Source organism: Balaenoptera acutorostrata, chromosome 4 (genome assembly GCF_949987535.1).
Source record: "Balaenoptera acutorostrata chromosome 4, mBalAcu1.1, whole genome shotgun sequence".
NCBI classification, from domain to species: domain Eukaryota; kingdom Metazoa; phylum Chordata; class Mammalia; order Artiodactyla; family Balaenopteridae; genus Balaenoptera; species Balaenoptera acutorostrata.
In genome coordinates, this window is record NC_080067.1 from 83,255,823 (window position 1) to 83,280,980 (window position 25,158).

Below are 25,158 nucleotides of genomic sequence, written 5' to 3' on the forward strand. Positions count from 1 at the left end.
GTGGAATAAAACAAGAAAAATCAGGGCAAACATATTGGAAAAGGCTAAATAAAACTTATTTTTAATAAAACTGCAGATGATATGATTGTCCACATTAGAAACAATTGGAGAGCAGCCCCAGGCTAAAATGCCCAGACTGCCACTGTTCTTACCTGAGTTTCATTAGTTTTTCTTAAAAAAAAAAACCTTCACCTTTTGATGTATGCTATTGGTTGATTTCTATGTTCTTAAATGGTTGTTTTTGACAGTTTGGCCCAATTTACCATTGCTTCACCGTTTCAGAAGTCCCGCTTCTATCTCATTCTCTGATCATGCCAGGTAACTGAGTACTTACTCTAGAAACTTATTGGGTATTTACTACCTAACAGTCTATGTGTATCAGAGATAATAGATGTATCATAAGAATGAAGTATACTTTGCAAAAGCATATGTTTCTTGAAGGTAGGGAGCAAGTCTTCCTCATTTTTGTAGCCCCAGTTACAAAGCCTTGCATAATGCTTGATATGTGGTAGGGCTCATACTATTTCCAAAATATCTCTTTAATAAGACTGTCCCCGTCCCCACGACTGCTTGAACTGGAGACATCTTACAAAGTTAAACACATGGAAAGCAATAAAATAATTATCATTGCTTCCAGCAAAAAAGAAATAACTGGCTTAACAAGGAATTTCAAAACACTTGAACAGAAGATGATTGGCACTGTTTTCTAATGAAAGAGGAATAGAAATGGCCGTATCAGACCTGATGATTGCTAAGACTCTCAGGACCCTGGTTCGAAGGAAAGGAAAGGATAAACTACATCTACAAACATTACAACGTTGTAATGTTTGGCTATCATCATGTTCCTGTAAATTCACTGCAAACTCTACTGGATCACGATATATTATATACTTTATACATTGGTGGTCCAAGTTTGTTGATATTTTATTTAGGATGTGAGCACATCTATGTTTATAAATTGGCCTGTAATTGTCTTTTCTTGTACTGTTATTGTCTGTTTCTGGTGTTAGGATTATATCAGCCTCATAAAATGAGTTTAGTAGCTTTTCCTCTTGGCTTCTGTTAGGCTGTGAGTGGCAAAAACCTCAAAATAACAAAATAAAAATGGTTCAATCTACACCAATTAGAGACAATCAATTATGTGCATCAATGGAGGTAAAATATAACCTGGATGAGTCAACAGCAGGGAAGACTTGATAATATAGCTGATCAATTTAGACTCCAGTCAGTTGAAACTTGTGATAATTTAGACAAGAGTATAACTAGTGGACAGAGGGATATAACCTCTGGAACCCCAAAAGCTCTGTCTGGAAAAGGTTATGACATGTTTATAATTGAGAATCCACCCTCTGAGGTAGAAGCTAAAAAATACGTGCACACTGTGGATGATATTCGCTATCTATAGGAGACCTTCTCAAAATATATCCTATATATTGGGAAACAGTGAAATTGTAGTATTTCATTAGAAACCCATCAACCTAAGAAGCATTTGGTAAAAAGATGAAGTTGAATTTTTGGTCATGTTATAAAAAGTGGTTCAAGGCACTCAAAGGTGATAATAGAAAGGCAAATGCAAAGAGAAATGTAGTGGGTCTCATCCAGGCTTCTTGGGAGAGTTAAAGAGGATGCCCAGTCCAGGGTCTGTTCCTACAGAGGATCCGGGTCCTCAGCAGCCTACTATATTCTAGGACACAACCATCATAGAATGGTTATTATTTCAGCATATCATGTGTCTTTTCCTTAAGTGCATATTCATTGGGTAATGTGCTTCTGGTTGTTAATCAAGCTTCTAGATGCAGTGATACTCATGGAAGGGGGTCCTGATCATGGTCACAAGCATCCTCCTATTTGTTACAGGTCTCCCATAGCAGGAGTATAAATTGTCCTTTTGACTTATACATCAGTCCTGAGCTATCTGGATGACAGGGAACTACCTCTGCGTGAATTGTCCATGCCCTGCCTTGAGTGATGTTTTGCTCTGGTTGGGGAAAGTTTTAGCCAAGGAAACTATTATTAGCCAAGGAGTCAGATTTGTAAAGAATAAACTTGTTTCAATATAATAAGTATGGGGCTCAGGTTCTGAAGATTCTCTTCTGTACACTAAACACTCATGGATTTCACAGGGAGCCCTGGCAATGCAGTTAGTGAGTTGAGGGAAGTGGACTCATGATTCTGGAAGTCCAGTGGTGAAGTCCAAGGCCCTCCCAAAGCCCAGCACAGTTTCTGCCTGTGGTGGAGGCATCTGGTATCCTGATGGACAACACGTACCTCCCTTGAGAATCCACTCCACAGGATTTTCTCCTCATTGATGAAGAGCCTTTCTCCTTTCTTGGCATAGACATTGTAATATCCAACTTCCTTAAACACAATGGAGCCATCCTCTGGGGAGAGGTGCCAATTGATGATGGAATAGTTCCCTGCCAGGTCTCCACATTCATCGAAAGTTACCTGCTCCCCCATATTGTTAGTAAAGTTTAGGTGCCGTAGGTGCTTCAGGACCTAAAGAACAGAGATGAATATTCTGAATATAAGCCACAGGCTGCCATGTATGGTTATGTAGGTTGAGCGCTATACAGGACAGTAAACTATCTTGTTCAAACAAAGTGGAAGGAACATGACTTGAAGAAGAGAGGCCTTTTTGCAATTCACACTAAGGTGCTTATATGTGTTAATGGCAGCCCTGGTAACCCATGAACTTTATTTGATACTCAACTTTATTTGATACTCAAATTGTAACTGGGGTAGGAAACACTTTCTTGAAGTCAGGAAAGGAAAAGGAATACATCTCACCATGGCCACTGGCCAAATCAAGACTTTTGCAGGTGCACCATCACCTGGCGGTGTCCAGGAGGGGGTCAGGGTTTGTAAGCCAGAGCCATCCCTGGTGTCTTCTGAGATGGGCTTCAGAAAGAGTAAGTACTCTTACGCTCTGCACCATCTTTCCCTATGCTACTGCTTCTGTAGAAGTGTCTTGTTGCCAAAGATCACAGAGGGAGGGTGGAAGGAAGAAAGAAACAAGGCTGTGAGTGGAGTCTTGGCCATCATTGTTGTAATAATCATGGCCAGTCCTTTACTTTTTACAGGGTTTCATGGGTCACAAAGCCCTTGTACAAAAAAAGTAATGATAATAATTACTAAACCTTACTAGTCATTTTATTACCTTTGAGGCACAATGCCAAATACTTTATATTCCTTATCTAATCTTCATAACGAATAGTACTATTACCCCCACTTTATTGATGGAGAAACCGAGGCACAGAAAATAGAAGTATCTAGTCCAGGGTCACACAACCAGCAAGTGGTGCCAAGCCTGCGTCTGTAGTGTCTCTGCTCCACTGCAGTGTCATTAGGCTCCTGCCTCTGCTTCCTGTGTGCCCCTGACTTTGGTCAAGAGGGAGCAGTGGGCACTTTGCAGCTTATCTTTCATGCGGGACCCGCCCAGGGCCAGGGGGTCATTGAGGCACCAAGAGAGAGTGAAACACACGCAGTCCAGACTGTGAGAGTAGGGGTGCTCACTTCCACTGTACCTCACGACTCACGGGGCTTTCTCACTCTCTGGCTCTGAGTGCGTTTCCTCACCTGCAGGATGAGAGGGCTGGGCCAGAGAGGCTGCAGGAATCTCCAGGTTCTAGTATGAACTTCTCTCTGTTCTATGGTTTGGCGTACCCCAGAAGTACATTTAGAGGTCCCTCTCCCTTTTAGCACAGCCTTTTTTTTTTTTTGGCCGCGCTACGCGGGATCTTACTTCCCCAACCACGGATCGAACCTGTGCCCCTGCAGTGGAAGTGCAGAGTCCTAACCACTGGACCCCCAGGGAATTCCCTAGCATAACTTTTAAGGTACCTAAAAAACCAGTATCTGATCTGACACTGGGAAAACTTTGGGCCCAGCACCTATTATCCACATGTGTGACAAAGGGAGGCACCTTTCATGTTCCACTCCACTCCAGAGATGACACAGCTTTTAAACAGTTTATATCCTTATTGACTTTATTTTAAAGTAAGCATTTATTGTAAGGAAAATCAAATGAAGAAAAGGAGCCACCTGAATTTGCTCATAAACAGCCCTGGGATGAGTTTGGGGATAGAGTCTGTGGCCGGCCACATGTGTGCACGGGCACAGCACCCTGGGCGCCTGTGTGATTACTGCTGTGTGTGGTTACTCCTTTAGTGCTCTCACTGCTGCCCTGGCAGACGCTGGCTGCCCTGATTTTTGTCCCAGGCCTGTGGGGGGAAGGGAACCCCTTACTCCCTGCTGCCTGGCTCTTCTGTTCTGCAACCAGAGCTGCTGAGTCATCCTCAAAAAAGATGGAGAATGAATCCTACCAAGGATTCACGCCACCCATGTTCTCCCAAGCCTTCCTCAGGGGTCATCAATCTTACTTTTTTCCCTTCATTTTTACTGAGCCCTTAAAACATTCCTCAGAGAGGTGGTGCCACTGACATACTCCTTTCGTATACCTCCAACTCTCCTCCCTTTGTCCCCTTGCTCTTGGGATGATCTCCTCCTATGCAGTGGGGCACATCCTTTTGTCTCTACCCTAACACACCCCTGTCCTGATACATCTCCTTCTCTTAGAGGAACACACGTTCCTTCTGCTCTATAAGGCTGACCCCTCTTGTAGTACTCAGAACCTCATTCTTCCCACCTACTCTGCAACTTTTCTGACATGAACAATCCACCCTTCTCCATTCCATAACCATGCCCCTCCTACTTCCTACTGGGGACCTACCATGGTTCAGATGAAATATGCTTCAACCTTCTCTAGGTAGCTTCCTAAGCCTTCTATACTTTGGTCCCATGTAACTACCACTACTTGTTAATGCAAATGTTTTATCCTCATCATATCCTTTCCACATGTCATGCTAACCCTGCCTTTGCCCTGATGTGTATAAAAGATGAGAAGAGTGGAGAGGTAGGGGACTACCTCTTATTTACACTTCCTATGTGCCAGACATTGTACTAATGCTTTGCACACACTATTTCATCTAATCCTCATAACAAATCTATGGATAGGAACTATTAATATCTTCATTTTATAGATGAGGAAACTGAGGCATGGAGAGATCAAGAAACTTGCCAAAGTCATAAGCTAGAAAGTTCTCCAGCTGTGATTCAAACATGTGCTTTTTGCTACACCCTCCTGCCTCCAATATAAATTGTTGAGAGTGTTCATGGCAGGTATTTGTTAGTAATAGTTCCTCATTAAATATGTTTTTAAAAAGCATCATTCTTTTTTTTTTTTTTTTTTAAAAAGCATCATTCTTGTTTGAAGAATACTTTAAAAAGCATATGCAGCAGTAAAGCTAGAGTAGTTAGCATAAATTTTCTTCCTCCTATCCAGGTTTCAATTCCTAGGTTCTTATTCTCCAGGCAACAAGCTCCCTCTCTCCTTTTCTCAGTCTACAGCTTCTCTGCAGTGAAACTCTCCAGACAACAGTGGGTGAATTGGAAGGGGAACTGGAATAAGATCATTTCATAATTAAATGGTCATCTTCCACATTAGATTGGACAGAAAAGTGACTCAAAGATCATCACTGGCTATAATTCTTCTGCATTGCTATTGGCACAGGCTAGCGATTTCTACCATAACCTACCTTGAAAGAAAAGGGAACCAATCAAAATCATTTAAAAGCTTTCTATTAAAAAACTCATTATAGGGCTTCCCTGGTGGCGCAGTGGTTGAGAATCCGCCTGCCAATGCGGGGGACACGGGTTCGAGCCCTGGTCTGGGAGGATCCCACATGCCACGGAGCAACTGGGCCCGTGAGCCACAACTACTGAGCCTGCGCGTCTGGAGCCTGTGCTCCGCAACAAGAGAGGCCGCGACAGTGAGAGGCCCGCGCACCGCGATGAGGAGTGGCCCCCGCTCACCGCAACTAGAGAAAGCCCTCGCACAGAAACGAAGACCCAACACAGCCAAAAATAAATAAAAATAAATAAATAAATTAATTAAAAAAAAACTCATTGTAAATACAAGGTTAGATTTGTATACTGTTAGAATCAATCAACAAACAAATATTTATAGGTTATCCACTGTGTGTTCTGAACTGGGCTGCAGTAGTATAGGATGTAATAGTAATAAAGTTCTCATGGAGTTTACCTGTGGATTAGGGTGATAAGATATAAGACATTGGATGATAGAGCCAACAGTGCGAGATAAAATACAGTTAATGCCTAACTTATGGGGTATCAACTCTAAGTACAGAGAAACTCAGGGGAGATAGACATTAAAAAGGGCTGAAATGGTCAACACAGGCTTGAGGCATGGTAGGATTTTGTAGTGGCAAAGAACAAGGGGAAGAAAGGTGTTAAAGACAGTGGGCACAACATGGGAAAACAAGTATCAATATTATGGAGGCAGCGAAGAGACCAACTTCTCAAAATTTATGTAAGTGCTAGAGAACAAGGGAAAATAAAGTTGAGAAGCAAAGAGCAGTCAAGGCAAAGAGGCTAGATTTCATATCAAAAGGCATAGGATCAGGTAATAGCTAGTGTTGATAAGAATGTAGAGAAATTGGAATCTTACATACACTGCTGGTGGAGATGTAAAATGGTGCAGTCACTTTTGAAAATAGTCTGGCACTTTCTCAAAAAGTTAAACATAGAGTTTCCACTCAACCCAGCAATTCCACTCTTATGTATATACCCAAGAAAAATGAAAACATAAGTCTATACAACAACTGTACATGAATGTTCATAGCAGCATCATTCATAATATCCAAAAAGTGGAAACAACTTAAATGCCCATCAATTGGATGAATGGATAAACAAAATGTGTCATACAATGGGACACTATTCAGCCATAAAAAGAAATGAAGTACCGATACATTCTACAACACGGATGAGCCTTGAAAACATGCTAAATGACAGAAGCCAGTCACAAAAGACCACATACTTTATGATTCCATTTATATGAAATGTCCAGAAATGTCCAAATATATAGATACAGAAAGATTTGTAGTTATTTAAGAATTGGGTCATACCAGTCAGAATGGCCATCATCAAAAAATGTACAAACAATAAATGCTGGAGAGGGTGTGGAGAAAAGGGAACCCTCCTGCACTGTTGGTGGGAATGTAAATCAATACAGCCACTATGGAGAACAGTATGGAGGTTCCTTAAAAAACTAAAAATAGAACTACCGGCTGCTGTCGTTGTCGCTGCCGCTGCTGCAAAGACTCGCCACAGCGGTGGCGAGTTTCAGGATTATATCGAAGAAGCCAAAACCTAGAGACACAGGGATATATCTCTTTTTTTCCTAATTTTTTATTTTTTATTTTCTTTTCTCCCTGAGCATGACAAGCTTTTTTTTTCCCCCCCCCCCAAACCAGCCTCTCCCCCATCCCCCCCATGAGCCGTGTGGATGAAAGGCTCTTGGTGCTCCAGCCAGGCATCAGGGCCGTGCCTCTGAGGTGGGAGAGCCAACTTCAGAACACTGGTCCACAAGAGACCTCCCAGCTCCACGTAATACCAAACGGCAAAAATCTCCCAGAGATCTCCATCTCAACATCAAGACCCAGCTTCACTCAACGACCAGCAAGCTACAGTGCTGGACACCCTATGCCAAACAACTAGCTAGACAGGAACACAATCCCATCCATTAGCAGAGAGGCTGCCTAAAATCATAATAAGGCCACAGACACCCCAAAATACACCACCACACGTGGACGTGCCCACCAGAAAGACAAGATCTAGCCTCATCCACCAGAACTCAGGCACTAGTTCCCTCCACCAGGAAGCCTACACAACCCACTGAACCAACCTTAGCCACTGGGGACAGATACCAAAAACAACGGGAACTACGAACCTGCAGCCTGTGAAAAGGAGACCCCAAACACAGTAAGATAGGCAAAATGAGATGACAGAAAAACACACAGCAGATGAAGGAGCAGGCTCAAAACACACTGGACTTAACAAATGAAGAGGAAATAGGTAGTCTACCTGAAAAAGAATTCAGAATAATGATAGTAAGGATGATCCAAAATCTTGGAAATAGAATAGACAAAATGCAAGAAACATTTAACAAGGATGTAGAAGAACTAAAGAGGAACCAAGCAATGATGAAAAACACAATAAATGAAATTAAAAATACTCTAGATGGGATCAATAGTAGAATAACTGAGGCAGAAGAAAGGATAAGTGACCTGGAAGATAAAATGGTGGAAATAACTACTACAGAGCAGGATAAAGAAAAAAGAATGAAAAGAACTGAGGACAGTCTCAGGGACCTCTGGGACAACATTAAACGTGCCAACATTCGAATTATAGGGGTACCAGAAGAAGAAGAGAAAAAGAAAGGGACTGAGAAAATTTTTGAAGAGATTATAGTTGAAAACTTCCCTAATATGGGAAAGGAAATAGTTAATCAAGTCCTGGAAGCACAGAGAGTCCCATACAGGATAAACCCAAGGAGGAACACGCCAAGACACATATTAATCAAACTGTCAAAAATTAAATATAAGGAAAACATATTAAAGGCAACAAGGGAAAAAAAACAAATAACACACAAGGGAATCCCCATAAGGTTAACATCTGATCTCTCAGCAGAAACTCTGCAAGCCAGAAGGGAGTGGCAGGATATACTTAAAGTCATGAAGGAGAAAAACCTACAACCAAGATTACTCTACCCAGCAAGGATCTCATTCAGATTCGATGGAGAAATTAAAACCTTTACAGACAAGCAAAAGCTGAGAGAGTTCAGCACCACCAAACCAGCTTTACAACAAATGCTAAAGGAAATTCTCTAGGCAAGAAACACAAGAGAAGGAAAACACCTATAATAACAAACCCAATACATTTAAGAAAATGGGAATAGGAACATACATATCGATAATTACCTTGAATGTAAATGGATTAAATGCTCCCACCAAAAGACACAGGCTGGCTGAATAGATACAAAAACAAGACCCATACATATGCTGTCTACAAGAGACCCACTTCAGACCTAGGGACACATACAGACTGAAAGTGAGGGGATGGAAAAAGATATTCCATGCAAATGGAAATCAAAAGAAAGCTGGAGTAGCAATTCTCATATCAGACAAAATAGACTTTAAAATAAAGACTATTACAAGAGACAAAGAAGGACACTATATAATGATCAAGGGATCGATCCAAGAGGAAGGTATAACAATTGTAAATATTTATGCACCCAACATAGGAGCACCTCAATACATAAGGCAAATACTAACAGCCATAAAAGGGGAAATTGACAGCAACACAATCATAGTAGGGGACTTTAACACCCCACTTTCACCAATGGACAGATCATCCAAAATGAAAATAAATAAGGAAACACAAGCTTTAAATGATACATTAAACAATATGGACTTAATTGATATTTATAGGACATTCCACCCAAAAACAACAGAATACACATTTTTCTCAAGTGCTCATGGAACATTCTCCAGGATAGATCATATCTTGGGTCACAAATCAAGCCTTGGTAAATTTAAGAAAATTGAAATCGTATCAAGTATCTTTTCCGACCACAATGCTATGAGACTAGATATCAATTACAGGAAAAGATCTGTAAAAAATACAAACACGTGGAGGCTACACAATACATTACTTAATAACGAAGTGATTACTGAAGAAATCAAAGGGGAAATCAAAAAATACCTAGAAACCAATGACAATGGAGACACGACGACCCAAAACCTATGGGACGCAGCAAAAGCAGTGCTAAGAGGGAAGTTTATAGCAATACAAGCCTACCTCAAGAAACAGGAAACATCTCGAATAAACAACCTAACCTTGCACCTAAAGCAATTAGAGAAAGAAGAACAAAAAAACCCCAAAGCCAGCAGAAGGAAAGAAATTATAAAGATCAGGTCAGAAATAAATGAAAAAGAAATGAAGGAAACAATAGCAAAAATCAATGAAACTAAAAGCTGGTTCTTTGAGAAGATAAACAAAATTGATAAACCATTAGCCAGACTCATCAAGAGAAAAAGGGAGAAGACTCAGATCAATAGAATTAGAAATGAAAAAGGAGAAGTAACCACTGACACTGCAGAAATACAAAAGATCATGAGAGATTACTACAAGCAACTATATGCCAATAAAATGGACAACCTGGAAGAAATGGACAGATTCTTAGAAATGCACAAACTGCCGAGACTGAACCAGGAAGAAATAGAAAATATGAACAGACCAATCACAAGCACTGAAATTGAAACTGTGATTAAAAACCTTCCAACAAACAAAAGCCCAGGACCAGATGGTTTCACAGGTGAATTCTATCAAACATTTAGAGAAGAGCTAACACCTATCCTTCTCAAACTCTTCCAAAATATTGCAGAGGGAGGAACACTCCCAAACTCATTCTACGAGGCCACCATCACCCTGATACCAAAACCAGACAAAGATGTTACAAAGAAAGAAAACTACAGGCCAATATCACTGATGAACATAGATGCAAAAATCCTCAACAAAATACTAGAAAACAGAATCCAACAGCACATTAAAAGGATCATACACCATGATCAAGTGGGGTTTATCCCAGGAATGCAAGGATTCTTCAATATACACAAATCAATCAACGTGATACACCATATTAACAAACTGAAGGAGAAAAACCATATGATCATCTTAATAGATGCAGAGAAAGCTTTCGACAAAATTCAACACCCATTTATGATAAAAGCCCTGCAGAAAGTAGGCATAGAGGGAACTTTCCTCAACATAATAAAGGCCATATATGACAAACCCACAGCCAACATTGTCCTCAATGGTGAAAAACTGAAACCATTTCCACTAAGATCAGGAACAAGACAAGGTTGCCCACTCTCACCACTATTATTCAACATAGTTTTGGAAGTGTTAGCCACAGCAATCAGAGAAGACAAAGAAATAAAAGGAATCCAAATCGGAAAAGAAGAAGTAAAGCTGTCACTATTTGCAGATGACATGATACTATACATAGAGAATCCTAAAGATGCTACCAGAAAACTCCTAGAGCTAATCAATGAATTTGGTAAAGTAGCAGGATACAAAATTAATGCACAGAAATCTCTTGCATTTCTATACACTAATGACGAAAAATCTGAAAGTGAAATTAAGAAAACACTCCCATTTACCATTGCAACAAAAAGAATAAAATATCTAGGAATAAACCTACCTAAGGAGACAAAAGACCTGTATGCAGAAAATTATAAGACACTGATGAAAGAAATTAAAGATGATACAAATAGATGGAGAGATATACCATGTTCCTGGATTGGAAGAATCAACATTGTGAAAATGACTCTACTACCCAAAGCAATCTACAGATTCAATGCAATCCCTATCAAACTACCACTGGCATTTTTCACAGAACTAGAACAAAAAATTTCACAATTTGTTTGGAAACACAGAAGACCCCGAATAGCCAAAGCAATCTTGAGAACGAAAAATGGAGCTGGGGGAATCAGGCTCCCTGACTTCAGACTATATTACAAAGCTTCAGTAATCAAGACAGTTTGGTACTGGCACAAAAACAGAAATATAGATCAATGGAACAGGATAGAAAGCCCAGAGATAAACCCACACACATATGGTCAACTTATCTTTGATAAAGGAGGCAAGCATATACAGTGGAGAAAAGACAGCCTCTTCAATAAGTGGTGCTGGGAAAATTGGACAGGAACATGTAAAAGTATGAAATTAGAACACTCCCTGACACCATGCACAAAAATAAACTCAAAATGGATTAAAGACCTAAGTGTAAGGGCAGACACTATCAAACCCTTAGAGGAAAACATAGGCAGAACACTCTATGACATACATCACAGCAAGATTCTTTTTGACCCAGCTCCCAGAGAAATGGAAATAAGAACACAAATAAACAAATGGGACCTAATGAAACTGAAAAGCTTTTGCACAGCAAAGGAAACCATAAACAAGACCAAAAGACAACCCTCAGAATGGGAGAAAATATTTGCAAATGAAGCAACTGACAAAGGATTAATCTCCAAGATTTACAAGCAGCTCATGCAGCTCAATAACAAAAAAACGAACAACCCAATCCAAAAATGGGCAGAAGATCTAAATAGACATTTCTCCAAAGAAGATATACAGATGGCCTACAGACACATGAAAGAATGCTCAACATCATTAATCATTAGAGAAATGCAAATCAACACTACAATGAGATATCATCTCACACCGGTCAGAATGGCCATCATCAAAAAATCTAGAAACAATAAATGCTGGAGAGGGTGTGGAGGAAAGGGAACACTCTTGCACTGTTGGTGGGAATGTAAATTGATACAGCCACTATGGAGAACAGTATGGAGGTTCCTTAAAAAACTACAAATAGAACTACCATACGACCCAGCAATCCCACTACTGGGCATATACCCTGAGAAAACCATAGGTCAAAAAGAGTCATGTACCAAAATGTTCATTGCAGCTCTATTTACAATAGCCAGGACATGGAAGCAACCTAAATGTCCATCGACAGATGAATGGATAAAGAAGATGTGGCACATATATACAATGGAATATTACTCAGCCATAAAAAGAAATGAAATGGAGGTATTTGTAATGAGGTGGATGGAGTTAGAGTCTGTCATACAGAGTGAAGTAAGTCAGAAAGAGAAAAACAAATACAGTATGCTAACACATATATACGGAATCTAAGGGGAAAAAAAAAAAAAGGCCATGAAGAACCTAGTGGCAAGACGGGAATAAAGACACAGACCTACTAGAGAATGGACTTGAGGATATGGGGAGGGGGTGGGGTGAGATGTGACAGGGTAAGAGAGTGTCATGGACATATATACACTACCAAATGTAAAATAGATAACTAGTGGGAAGCAGCCGCATAGCACAGGGAGATCAGCTCGGTGCTTTGTGACCACCTAGAGGGGTGGGATGGGGAGGGTGGGAGGGAGGGAGATGCAAGAGGGAAGAGAAATGGGAACATATTGTATATGTATAACTGATTCACTTTGTTATAAAGCAGAAGCTAACACACTATTGTAAGGCAATTATACTTCAATAAAGATGTTTGAAAAAAAAAAAAATAGAACTACCATATGACCCAGCAATCCCACTATTGGGCATATACCCAGAAAAAACCATAATTCAAAAAGACACATGCACCCCAATGTTCATTGCAGCACTATTTACAATAGCCAGGATATGGAAGCAACCTAAATGCCCATCGACAGATGAATGGATAAAGAAGATGTGGTACATATATACAATGGAATATTACTCAGCCATAAAAAGGAATGAAATTGGGTCATTTGTAGAGACATGGATGGACCTAGAGACTGTCATACAGAGTGAAGTAAGTCAGAAAGAGAAAAACAAACATCGTATATTAACACATTATATGTGAAATCTAGGCAAATGGTATAGATGATCTTATTTGCAAAGCAGAAATAGAGACACAGATGTAGAGAACAAACATATGGATACCAAGGGGGAAAGGGGGGATGGGATGAACTGGGAGATTGGGATTGACATATATACACTACTATGTATAAAATAGGTAACTAATGAGAACCTACTGTATAGCACAGGGAACTCTACTTGGTGCTCTGTGGTGACCTAAATGGGAAGGAAATCCAAAAAAGAGGGGATGTATACATATAGCTGATTCACTTTGCTGTATAGTAGAAACTAACACAACATTGTAAAGCAACTACACTCCAGCAAAAATTAATTAAAAAACCAGATGAATGGATAAAGAAGATATAGTATACACACACAATGGACTACTACGCAGCCATAAAAAAGAACAAAATTTTGCCATTTGCAGCAACGTGGATGGACTTGGAGGGCATTATGCTAAGTGAAATATGTCAGACAGAGAAAGACAAACACTGTATGATATCACTTATATGTGGAATCTAAAATATATAACAAACTAGTGAATATAGCAAAAAGAAACAGATTCACAGATATAGAGAACTAGTGGTTACCAGTGAGGAGGAGGAAGGGAGGAGTGGCGCTATAGGGGTAGGGGAGTTAGAGGTACAAACTATTAGCTATAAAATAAGCTACAAAGACATATTGTACAGCACAGGGAATATAGTCAATATTTTATAATAACTATAAATGGGAATATAACCTTTAAAAATTGTGAATCACTGTATTGTACACATGTAACTTAAATAATATTGTATAGCAACTATGCTTCAATTAAAAAAATAAAATAAATTAAAAAAAAGAATTGGGGGAATGAGGTGGTAGGGAGTGACAGCTTTGATATGGTGAAATGTTCTAAAATTGATTGTGGTTATGGCTGCACAACTCTGTGAATATACTAAAAACCATTGAATCGTACACTTTAGTGGGTGAACTGTATATAGTATATGAATTATATCTCAGTAAAGCTGTTGCAAAAAAGAAAGTATAGAAAGGGATTTAAAATATACAAATATGACTTCATTGGTGGAGCTGACGTTCAGCTGCAGGTAGAGACCTTGATACCAAGGTGACCTCTAGGATACTTGGTGCTGAGAGTTTACTAATGAGACCTGGCAACTCTAGCCACAAATGGGACAGGAGATAAAGACAGGCAGAAGGTAAGAGTTAGTAGTGCAAACATCTTATCCAGAAAAGAAAGCACCCTGGAATCTTTGTTGCTAGAAAATTTATACCTACAGTTTATTAGACCGAGCTCCTCTAAAGCAGATGCTTTCTTATTCCTTTCTGTATTCCTAATGATTTGTAGAGGACCTGAATTTTAATGGCTACTCAAACTATGTGTGTTAAAGGTTTTGGTTAATAGAGTAAACATTAAATCAACACTGTTAGGTTTGTCAAATGGTGCCCAGAATGAGGTTTTCACCAGTCTGAGGATAGATGAGAAAAACAAGGTCAACGTGAGATCCGTATTAGTTAAAGAGTAAATAGGCAGAAGGACCATAAAAATTAAGGCTTTTATATAATTGGTTGCAATTTAAACCTATATATTGAAAAGCAGAATACTTACAATTATACTATGGGATTAAGGGCCAACACAATTTCTCCTTTTGAGGTATAAATGTAACCTAAGTTCTTGGTTTCTGATTTAAAAAGAGAAATCAAACTTCTAGATTCAAACAAACAAGCAGGCAAACAAGCAAACAGGGAAATACTAGAATTTGTTTTAAAATGTGCTAGAAGATTTTACTTAAGTGTGATAGGATAGATATATCCTATCACACTTAAGTAAATTACAGTTTTCATAGGATAAAATAACTTTCTCTTCACGAAGGACAAAGAGGCATCTTGGGTTTTTCTGAGGAAATATTTCCTTTGTGGTCTTTTTAGAAAGCTTGAGCTAAATATTATATTTTGCATGTCATGTTTTCGGTTATAGGTATAATTTAATTCTCAGTAACCATTCAAAACATGGAATAAAGTGATTATAAAACCTCCACCACTTTCCTGAGGGAAAAGAGAGTTGGAATCACCATAGTGTAATAATGTTGGAGTAAGAGCTGGGAGTTGCCTGAGGAGAAGGGTAAGTCCCAAACACAACTGTTCCATATAAGAATGTGACAGGAGGATGCCGGATGAAGGAGGAAGGGAGCAACCAACACCTAAAATGTAGGACTGGAAGTTTCTTAATATAGAGAGAACCAGAATTATTCAATTAGCTATGACAACGTAATTCAGACTAATTGCATGAGGGATGAGGCTTCCTTTTTTTTTTTTATAAAAAAGGCCAAAATACTATTTAAAAAAATAGTTTATTATGTATAGGCAGTATCCTAAGCATGGTATGCATATTAACTAATGTCATCCTCATAAAAACCTCATGAGTTTCAGATAGAGGTATCTATTCTTCAGGAGAGGAAAGTGAGGCACAAGCACATTAAGTGACTACTCAAGGCCATAAAGCTGTTATGTTAGGTAGCAACTGGGATTTAAATCCAGTTAGTCTGGCTCTAGAGTCCAAACTCTCAACCATTACACTATATACTTAGATTATACAGCCCATCTACTAGGTTGTCTATCTCTAGTTACAACAGGTGGACCAGCGTAAAATTTAGGTTGAGAAGATGGACATATTTTAAAAATGGGATGGTAGAGACATATATAATGCTTGTGGCAACCCAAGAGGCAGTAATAGGAAAAGTGGTCCAAACTGAATGGCATTCAGATCCCCGTGCAAGCCCCCTTCCCTGGGGGCTTTCCATTGTTTTCCATTTTTAATCAGTTTTATTGAGGTACAGTTTACATAGGATAAAATGCACCCATTTTAAGAGTGTAGTTCTGAGTCTTGGTAAATGTATTTGTCTGTGTAACCACCACTACTGTCACCCCAAAAGGATCCCTAATGTCCCTTTCAAGTCAATCCTCACCCCATTTGCAGCCCTAGGCCACTGCTTGTTTTCTTTCTACCATTAGAGATAGAATATCATATAAATTGCACAATACTGTTTGTACCTTTTTTTCAGTCCAGATTTTTTCACTCAGCATGATGTTTTTGTGATTTACCTGTGTTGTTGTGTGTAATTGCCTTTGCATTTGACATTTCCTTCAAGGAATAGATCCTTTTCACACATCTTATTCATCCTTAAAGGCCTAGTCAGATGATATCTTTTACTTTCTTCCCTATTTCAAATCCTAACCTGCATAGTACCGTTGTGTTTCAGCCTCACAGCAGGTATGCAAGTAAGATCACACGAGTGTTGCATTGTTCTAGTCAAAATTTGCACCTTGTCCATTAATAATCAATTATCTGTTTACTAAGTCATGTCTTTAAGTCATCTCTTTAGGCATCTTTAATATTTCTTTTGGCATGTTGACTTGCATGTTTTGCACTCGAGCACCTAATTTTCTGCATCATACCTTGCATAACAGGGAAGGTGGAGATGGGAACAATTTCACCCTTAAAAGCAATGATAGGGAATCTTTAAATTGATAACCACTGAACCACAAAAAAGTAACCACAAAAAGCTAAAAAATAATTTAGATATTTCCCCCAGAGAAAACACTCTTCTTTTAGAATTTTATTTACTTTTATTTTTTTTTATTTTTGGCTGCACTGTGCGGCTTGTGGGATCTTAGTTCCCCGACCAGGGATTGAACCTGTGCCCTCAGCAGTGAAAGTGCAGAGTCCTAACCACTGGACCGCCAAGGAACTCCCTTTTTTTTTTTTTTGTGAATTTTAAAAGAAGGAACTAATAGTTCCATTAAAAAAGAAAATACACAATTTTGTCGATACTTGAGATTATAATTCTGTATAATATACTTCTAAATTATTTTATTTGGGGAGAAATATGAGGAGAAAGAAAAAATAAATGAAGGGGAAGAGAAAGGAAAAAAGCTAAAAGAAAGACTTAAACATAGAATATAACATACAGACAGAGACTGACAGGCTCAAAAAGAAAACCAAACACCAAGAAAGAAAGAGGGACAGATGCGCGTACACGCGTCACTTAGATGGTCATGTATTATCTATTATGTGGTAATATTTCCATCTTGTGGCCTTTTAGGGTATTTCCTCTAAAGGGTTTTAAAGTCAAATTAATCTCTCATTATAAGCATAAATGGGAATCACCTCTTGGTATGTACTCTAAAGGTCAATTGAATTAAGCCAAAGACTAGAAATTAGAATTTCCAGAGCTTACATATGGCATCACTTTTTAGCACAGAGGGAAAATGGGGTGGAATGCACGAAGCACCCCATTCACATAGATAATGAGGGACAGTTCACAGAGGTAAGGAGCCTATTGCTTCTTGGCCACTTCCTGTGCTAAGTGTAGGGAAGTCCAGGACCAATTGCTTTCTCTAACCTCAGTCATATTTTCTTATCTCCCCTCCATTTCCTCTGGCTCTCACCTCAAGTCATCCCCTTCCCCCAAACTTCCTGGACAGATCAATTCCATCTGACTTCTGTTATCACCATCGTTCTTTCATCATGCATGCCTTTTTTTTTTTGGTGGAGGCCGCGCTGCACAGCTTGCAGGATCGTAGTTCCCCAACCAGGAATTGAACTTGGGCCCCGGCAGTGAAAGCGCCAAGTCCTAACCAAGTCCTAACCAGTGGACCACCAGGGAATTCCCATGCATGCCTATTTTTTGACTAGTGAGTGGTTGGTGTAAGGTGGGAGAAAGTAGGAAGCATGCCTTGTGCACAATTGTCCCGAGACAAGGAAGCAAGTGGTTCCTTACCTATTTATTTACATGATGTTCCATTCAAATTTGATTATTAGGCATGTGACCCAGGCTCATCTAATCAGAGTCTAGAATACCCTGGCCAGAGTCATTTGATTCAAGACTGGGTTATTGGGTAGAATAATTCTCTGCAAAGGACTCTATGTCGTGTTGTCAGGTCGAATCAACTAGATTGCTACTCATTCATTCATTCATTCATTCACGTATTCTACGCATATTCAGGTGTCAGGTGTTCTGGACACAGTGCTGAACAATACAGACATAGTTCCTGCTCGTATGAAGCTCAGAGATTATTGCAGAGGAGTCAGAGGGAAGAGGGAACTGAGGAACGGTGTGAGGAGGGTTTGGGGTCTCTGTGGAGGTCAGGAGGGAATTGGGTGTTGTGTGCTCTTAAATTACCTGTTGGTGTTACTTTAAAGGCATATGACTTGATTGATAAATTTTAGGGGGAGAAAAGATCAGCAAAAGAAGAAGACTGTGAATGACCTTATTTAATCAGAAGTTTAATTGATAAGAATCTATTCTGGTTAACGGAAGAGCTGGGTAAGATTAACCTGGGTACACATAAATGGCAAAAGTGAGGAAGCAAGCACGGTCAGCAAGTGTGTGTGTGGGAGTATGATCTGAAAAGACTTCCAGGAGAAAGTGAATTTTGAAAAAGAGTTAAAGGTTCGTGGTGGACAATGATAGAGGAGACAAAACTTGATAGCTCTTCAGGTAAAAGTACTGTGCCAAAAACTAGTAAGTGCTTGTGGGGAGGTGCCAGGCAGTTTGGCTTATAAGAGAACTGAAAGAAGGTGGGGCTGGAATTCCAGGCTGAGGTACTTGGATTAGATTGTATAGATTGTATGAGTGATAGGTTTCCATGGAGGTGTTAGTAATGAGAGTGAAGAATTGTTGGTCCATCTCCTGATGGACAGAGACATGGCTTAAATTCCAGAATGCCCACCTAACCGCCTGGGTTCCTGAGGCTTAAAGGAGACTTATCGCAAGCACACAGGACACGTTGGGCAATGCCCACGTGTTGCTCCTCCCCAGAGCTCTGACTCTGTTTTCCTATCTGTCTCCTCTCCTGGATGAATTGTGCCAGACCGTGTGTGAGCCAGGAGGACACGAATTTACCTGTCCGAGGGTCAGCTGAGGTGTCTGTGTAGTGGCTACTTTTTATTTGGGCCACTTTGCTACTCTTTCCTCCTCCTTTGGTAAGAGCATTCTGATTGCCCTTTGGGGATCCAACCCCCCGCTTACTCTCAGTCTAAGTAGTTCGGGAGAACTCCACTCCTAGCTTCAGGGATGGACTTGTGATCTCAGGCTGTCTAATCAACGTGGTTTCTGGGACTTTTCCAAGAAATCCTGGGAAGTAAGGAGAGCCTAGCAGTAAGGATTTTATGAGCCTGGAGCTGCTGCAGAGGCTGAAAACTGCTAAGCCCAAGGAAAAGGAAAAAAGAGATGAAGATGAGAGCATCTAGTTGTACCTGGGGTATTTCTGAGATTTTTCAGTATGGTGAGCTAATAATGTTCCTTCTTTTGTTTAAGCCAGTTTGGTTTGAATTTTCTATTGCATGCAGCTGTAAGTCCCACCCTTGACTATAGCCTAATTCTTGGCTTTTTTTCTCATATGCCCATGCTTTGACCTTGGCCATCTGGATTTTACTTCCTTGTCTGGGAGAGGAGTCCCTGAAGAGCAGAACTGTCAGACTACCTACTGGAAGCCTCTTTTCCCTTCAATCCCACCCTGGGATTTTTCTTTAGGCTTTTTTTCCCCCATAGGCTTTTCAAGAGGGAGAGGAAGAAGGAGAGGGAGACATGGAAGGGAAGAGAGAAAGACACTAGTATTTACTAAAAGACTGTCCCTTTATTCCTCTTTCTTAAAACTCCACTCCATAACATCATGGCTCCTGAAGTCTTTCTGGTCTTTGACCTTCATTAGAGCTTCCTTTCTTTGCCAGGCAGTGTGTGGGGTGCAATGCGAGGAAGGAAACTTTCAGTCCCTCATAAAGATTAGAAACTTTAGCCAACAATGATGCCTGACTGAGACGTCCCACGCACGAGAAGGGCTAAGAACTTGTAGGTCCTTTTGGCTCATTCTACCAGCCTAGACAGTCACTCCTCATCCTGTGAGAATCTCTAAAGTGACTGACATAGGATGTACGTTCTTTTTTTCTTAGCATCTTTTCCCAAGGGTTTGTGGTGGTTGGGTTCTGTATGCAAAGCTGGTTTCATGATCATGTTTTACTCTGTTGATTGATTAATTTAAGGCATATTGAAATCCTACTTAAAATAATCACCACCTGTTTAGAGTTTGACAATTTACAAATTGCTTTTACATATATCATCTTATTTCCTCTTCAAAAGAAACTTGGTTGGAAAGTAGGCTGGGTATTAGGGTCATTTTACAGATGAAGAGACTGGCTTGAGCAGAGCAGTGTCTTTCCTGAGATGATGCAGCCAGTTAAGTGGGGGGGCCATAGCTGAAGCTGGAGGCTGAGTCATTCAACCCATATTCAGGGATTCACACCCTCCCCTCATGCCCCACCCCCCAGCATGCACTCTCTGATAACTCAGTCTGGGACTAAGGAAAATACAAAAGGAGCGTAAAACACGGTCTTATTGAAAAATCAAGGTACATATGCAAGACATGAGCAGCTCCATGGGATATAAGTTGGGCCAGACTTTTATCTTCAGAAGCTCTATGAAATAAAAAAGATTATGATGTCTCTCCTGCGTATAATTGAAAAATACAAAATGTCTAAACTAAAGCGTAGGGATTCCACTTAAGTTTTGATTATTTTTTATGACAACTACTTCAGTGCTTCTTTTTGAAATATCCAATATCCTTTTAAGAAGAGTTTTTTCTGTGCCCTTGATTTGCTTGTGTCCTAAGCTTAGTTGACTTATGGCGGGGGGGGGGGGGGGTCCAGCACATTATATTTTGAGTAATATAATGGCAAAAGTGGTGACTAAACATAGTGACACTAGTTTTATGGTTTTATGCCCCTTGGTATATGGAATATAATAGGTACTCAAGAAATACTTGTTACGTACAAGGGAACAATATATTTAATTTAAGCACTATAGAAACACTCCACTCAGTACTAAATCTGTCCCAGGATATTTAAAAACATTTAGGGACCATACTCCTGATATTTTGAACCACTAGACTAAAGAATAGTTGAGCTCAAGGGTTCAAACAGAGAATCAAATTAAATTACTATCAATTTTGCAGAAGTCAGTTGTTCAGATGTTTGAAAAGGCAAGTTGAATCCCAGGCTACATCTAGTGACCTCATTTAGATATTGGCTTTTTGAGGTTACCACTTTAATCTGTCTTGCTTGGATCAGTCTAACTCTGCTTTATTACACAGTGAACTGCTATCAAAGTGAAGGATGTACCTGCCAAGCTTCAACCTTCTTGATATCTGCACAGGAACCGTTGGTGAAGAGCCCTCTCCCAGGTATGCAGGTGTATATATCTTGCAGGGCATGAGCAATGGAGTAGACGGCTAAGTAGACATTGTAGGATATCCGTAAATGTGTATAATCCATGTAAGGGGTCTCGACACTACTGATGTTCTCATCCCCTGTACAGAGAGGTCGGAAGGCAGTAGAGCTGTTGCTTATCCTGCCACCGCCTTCTTCGTGACCTCTCAGGAAGGTGTCCACGGGTAATGGTCCTTTAGCACCTTCTTGGAGGTGGCAGTTAAATGTTTCTTCCCAAAACTCCTTGGCAAAACCGTTGTGGACAGACTTCCTGGGATGGACTTTCTGCAGGAATTCCCGGAAACCTGGGATCTTCCCAGCCTTCAAAGCAAATCCAATGGTGCCTCCGACCACATGGAAGTATTCAGGCATGGCGATCAAGGAAGAGCTGGCCCAGGCCTCGCTGGCCAGCCAGATCCTACCTGTGATATTTCGTCGGACGATTTCCTTGATGAGGGGTTCCAGGTCTGGGCCACTGGAGAAGACGACGATGACTTTGGCTGTGGAATTCTGGATCACCTCCACCACTTGCTGGATCTCTTCCTCATCAGAGTACTGGGAGATGAGTTCGCTGAAGTCGATGCAGATGTCCCTCTCCTCAGCTTCCTCTCGGAACTTCTCGATCCCTGGCCGACCATAGTCATCATCAGCTGCAATTGTGCCCACCCAGTTCCAGCGGAAGTACTCGATGATGTCAGCCATGGCGGTGGCCTGGTGTTCATCATTGGGGATGGTACGGAGGAAGGACTTGAACTGATTTTTGTTGCTGAGGAGTCTGCTGGAAGAGGCATAGCTGACCTGGAAAGAACACAGAATGAGTGAGTGATTGAGGTGCCAGGTGAGCCTCCAGACTGTGTGGAGGAGGCTTTTTGAGCATTCACTGATCTAATATATCAAACGCTGGTCACTGCAGACAGGATGAAGGAGTGAAGATGACCAGAATCTATTCCTCTCCAGTGTGAGCACTCAAGCATCTGTCAGTCTATCAAGGGCATTCTAATTCCCAGCAGGTGATCCTTCACAATGCTACCTTCAAAAATGGGTCTGATCATAAAGTCAACCCAACAACAATAGGATCTACTTATCCTTTATGCACTGTTCCATAGTTTCTCCTAACTTCCTCTGTGCTGCCTCATTGGCTACAATATATCCATGTACATATCTTCTGCCTGCGGGGTCCAGGTTCTCATTTGAACATTTTAGCTTCCCCTTTACTATAACGAACACTTTGTCCATGACTTACTTCTGGAAGGAATCAGGTTCCCTTTGGGTTATGAACCTAAGGCTCTTTAGAGAAGCCTCTGGGATTCCCCTTTCTTATTCTGCCTAGTTTCTCTCTTCCAGTCTCCAGCTATTCCCTCTCTCCCCTCCTCTATCTCCCCACCTCCTCCACGCCAGCAGTACTTTAGATAAAAGTACCCTCAATTGCAGTCGTTTCTAAGAACTGTTTATCATTTAGGCTCAATTAGCCATTTAGGTTCATTAGGCTCAATTCCCCTTCATCACAATAATGATGATGTACATCATTAAATATAGTCAGAAAAACATCCTTTCCTCTCCTGGCTTCTCAGTGAGTTCAACCACCACCGGCAGCCCTTTCCTCTGTGCAATTTCAGGTGGTGGTCGAGGCCTCTTGACAGGCTTTTGATGTGGGTCTCCAAAACCTAGAGAGGCTGAAAAGGAACCCTGGAGAAGCTGTCTTGATGTGTTTCCACTTTCTAGGACATAGCCAGTACTATATTTGAGCATGGATGTGGGTCACCAAGGGTAGAAAGCCTTACCTTTTGTGATAAATGATCCTTGCCTGAAGAAGCATCCAAATATCATGTAAAGCATTCGTTAGTGCAGAGCTTCCCAATTTCTTTTCAAGTTGTGGCAAACATAGAAGGTGGGGTGAATGGAGGAGGCTGACCAGCCCTGGTGGGTGTGTTCTGACCACCCTAGACCCCACCCACCATCCCAGACCTGGAGAGGGTCAGTATCTCAGCCTATCTGCAGCACTCCTGTGTGTTTTGGCTCACCAGTTAGGAAGTTCCAAGTTATTGAACCATTTCTTCTGAAGGACAAAGTATTTTTATTTTAATTTAATTTGAGGTTTATTCATATTTCATCCCTGCATTCTTTCAGCATTTTTTGCCATTAGCAGTCTTGTCTTTCAACTCTTTTTTTTTTGAATTTTATTTATTTTTTTATACAGCAGGTTCTTATTAGTTATCCATTTTATACATATTAGTGTATATATGTCAATCCCAATCTCCCAATTCATCCCACCACCACCACCCCCCGCCACTTTTCCCCCTTGGTGTCCATACGTTTGTTCTCTGTGAAGGACAAAGCATTTTTACACTGAATGGAATTTCTTCTCGGTAATGAAGGAATGTTTAATATCTCTTGTTCTCCAGTTTTCTAGAGAGATTGAAAACTTCTTAAGAAAACCATGTTGAAGAAAGTTGGGGGAATGCCTTTTTAATATTTTTCACTGATTGAAACAATTAGTTTTCAATGTTCAGTGCTTTAAAATGAATTCTTTCTATATATTTCTCCTCATTAATGAATAGTTTCTACATCAAAAACATAAAAGACATTGATACATGAAAGACCTGGTCCAACTTTGCTAATGAGCAGGCATTATTTTTCTGACAAGAGCTTTGATTTTGAGAGTTATAATATGAAAGTGTTTTTTTTCCTTTTATTAAAATAAGCTCCTTCTTGCTCTACTGTGACACCTCATGAGGCAGGTAGTTAGCCCAAGTAATTGTTGAGATGTCATTGTTTTTAGAGCGCTCTATTTGCAGACCCAAACAACAGGCTTCTCGATCAGGTTTTTGCAAATGAAAAGTCTACTCAGGCCTTTTGTAAATTCATTCATTATTGCTTACTTCTTGATACTCTTTTGAAAAATGGGTCAAAAAGGGTTTTAAAGATATAAAAATTACAAACAAACATATCCTCCATGGATATGTTTCTCTTAAAGAATGCATTTATAATATTTTTCCACTTTTTAAAAGGTAAACTACAAAAGTGGGGATAAATACCAATTCATTACCCACTCCCCCCCAAAAAACCCCTTAAAAACACACAAAATTTTTTTATTGTAAGAGGGGAGAGTTTCATGAATGATTCAGAAAACTTCTAACCACAACTTGTTCTAGCTGGTCTGCTTGTTCCATCCACTTGGTGGCGTGAGTGGCATAAGAAGTTCAACTGGGGCCGCTGCCTTCACCCAACAGGGCAGTGGTTCCCAGCTCTGCTGCACATTAGACTCATCTAGGGAGCTTTCAGAACTCCTGACGCCCAGGCTGCATCTCATATCAGTTAAACCAGGATCTCTGGGGGGTGAGTCCCAGGCATCAGTATTTTTAAAGCTCTTGAAGTGATTCCAACATGCAGCCATGACAGAGAACCACTGCTGCAGATACACTTACATTGGTTTGACTGATACTCATTATAGTCTTCTCAGCATTTTTATAATTCAAGTTCAACTTAACCTTATATTTCATCCAAACCACAATGAATTAAAACCCTCCTCTTTGTGTTCTTTATTTACTTGATGGCAATTACATCTTATG

At 40.3% G+C, this 25,158-nt stretch overlaps 1 protein-coding gene across 3 annotated transcripts in view; it reads right to left on the reverse strand.

The window, feature by feature from the left end:
• CASR (calcium sensing receptor) overlaps positions 1-25,158 on the reverse strand; it is an 85,821-nt gene that overhangs the window by 7,892 nt on the left and 52,771 nt on the right. For all 3 annotated transcript variants that reach the window (XM_007175611.2, XM_007175609.2, XM_007175610.2), the window contains exons 4-5: positions 21,503-22,387; positions 2,269-2,499 (exon numbers count right to left, since the gene is read on the reverse strand). In XM_007175611.2, coding sequence (XP_007175673.1) covers positions 2,269-2,499; positions 21,503-22,387 — 1,116 coding nt within the window. The remainder of the gene's footprint in view (positions 1-2,268; positions 2,500-21,502; positions 22,388-25,158) is intronic.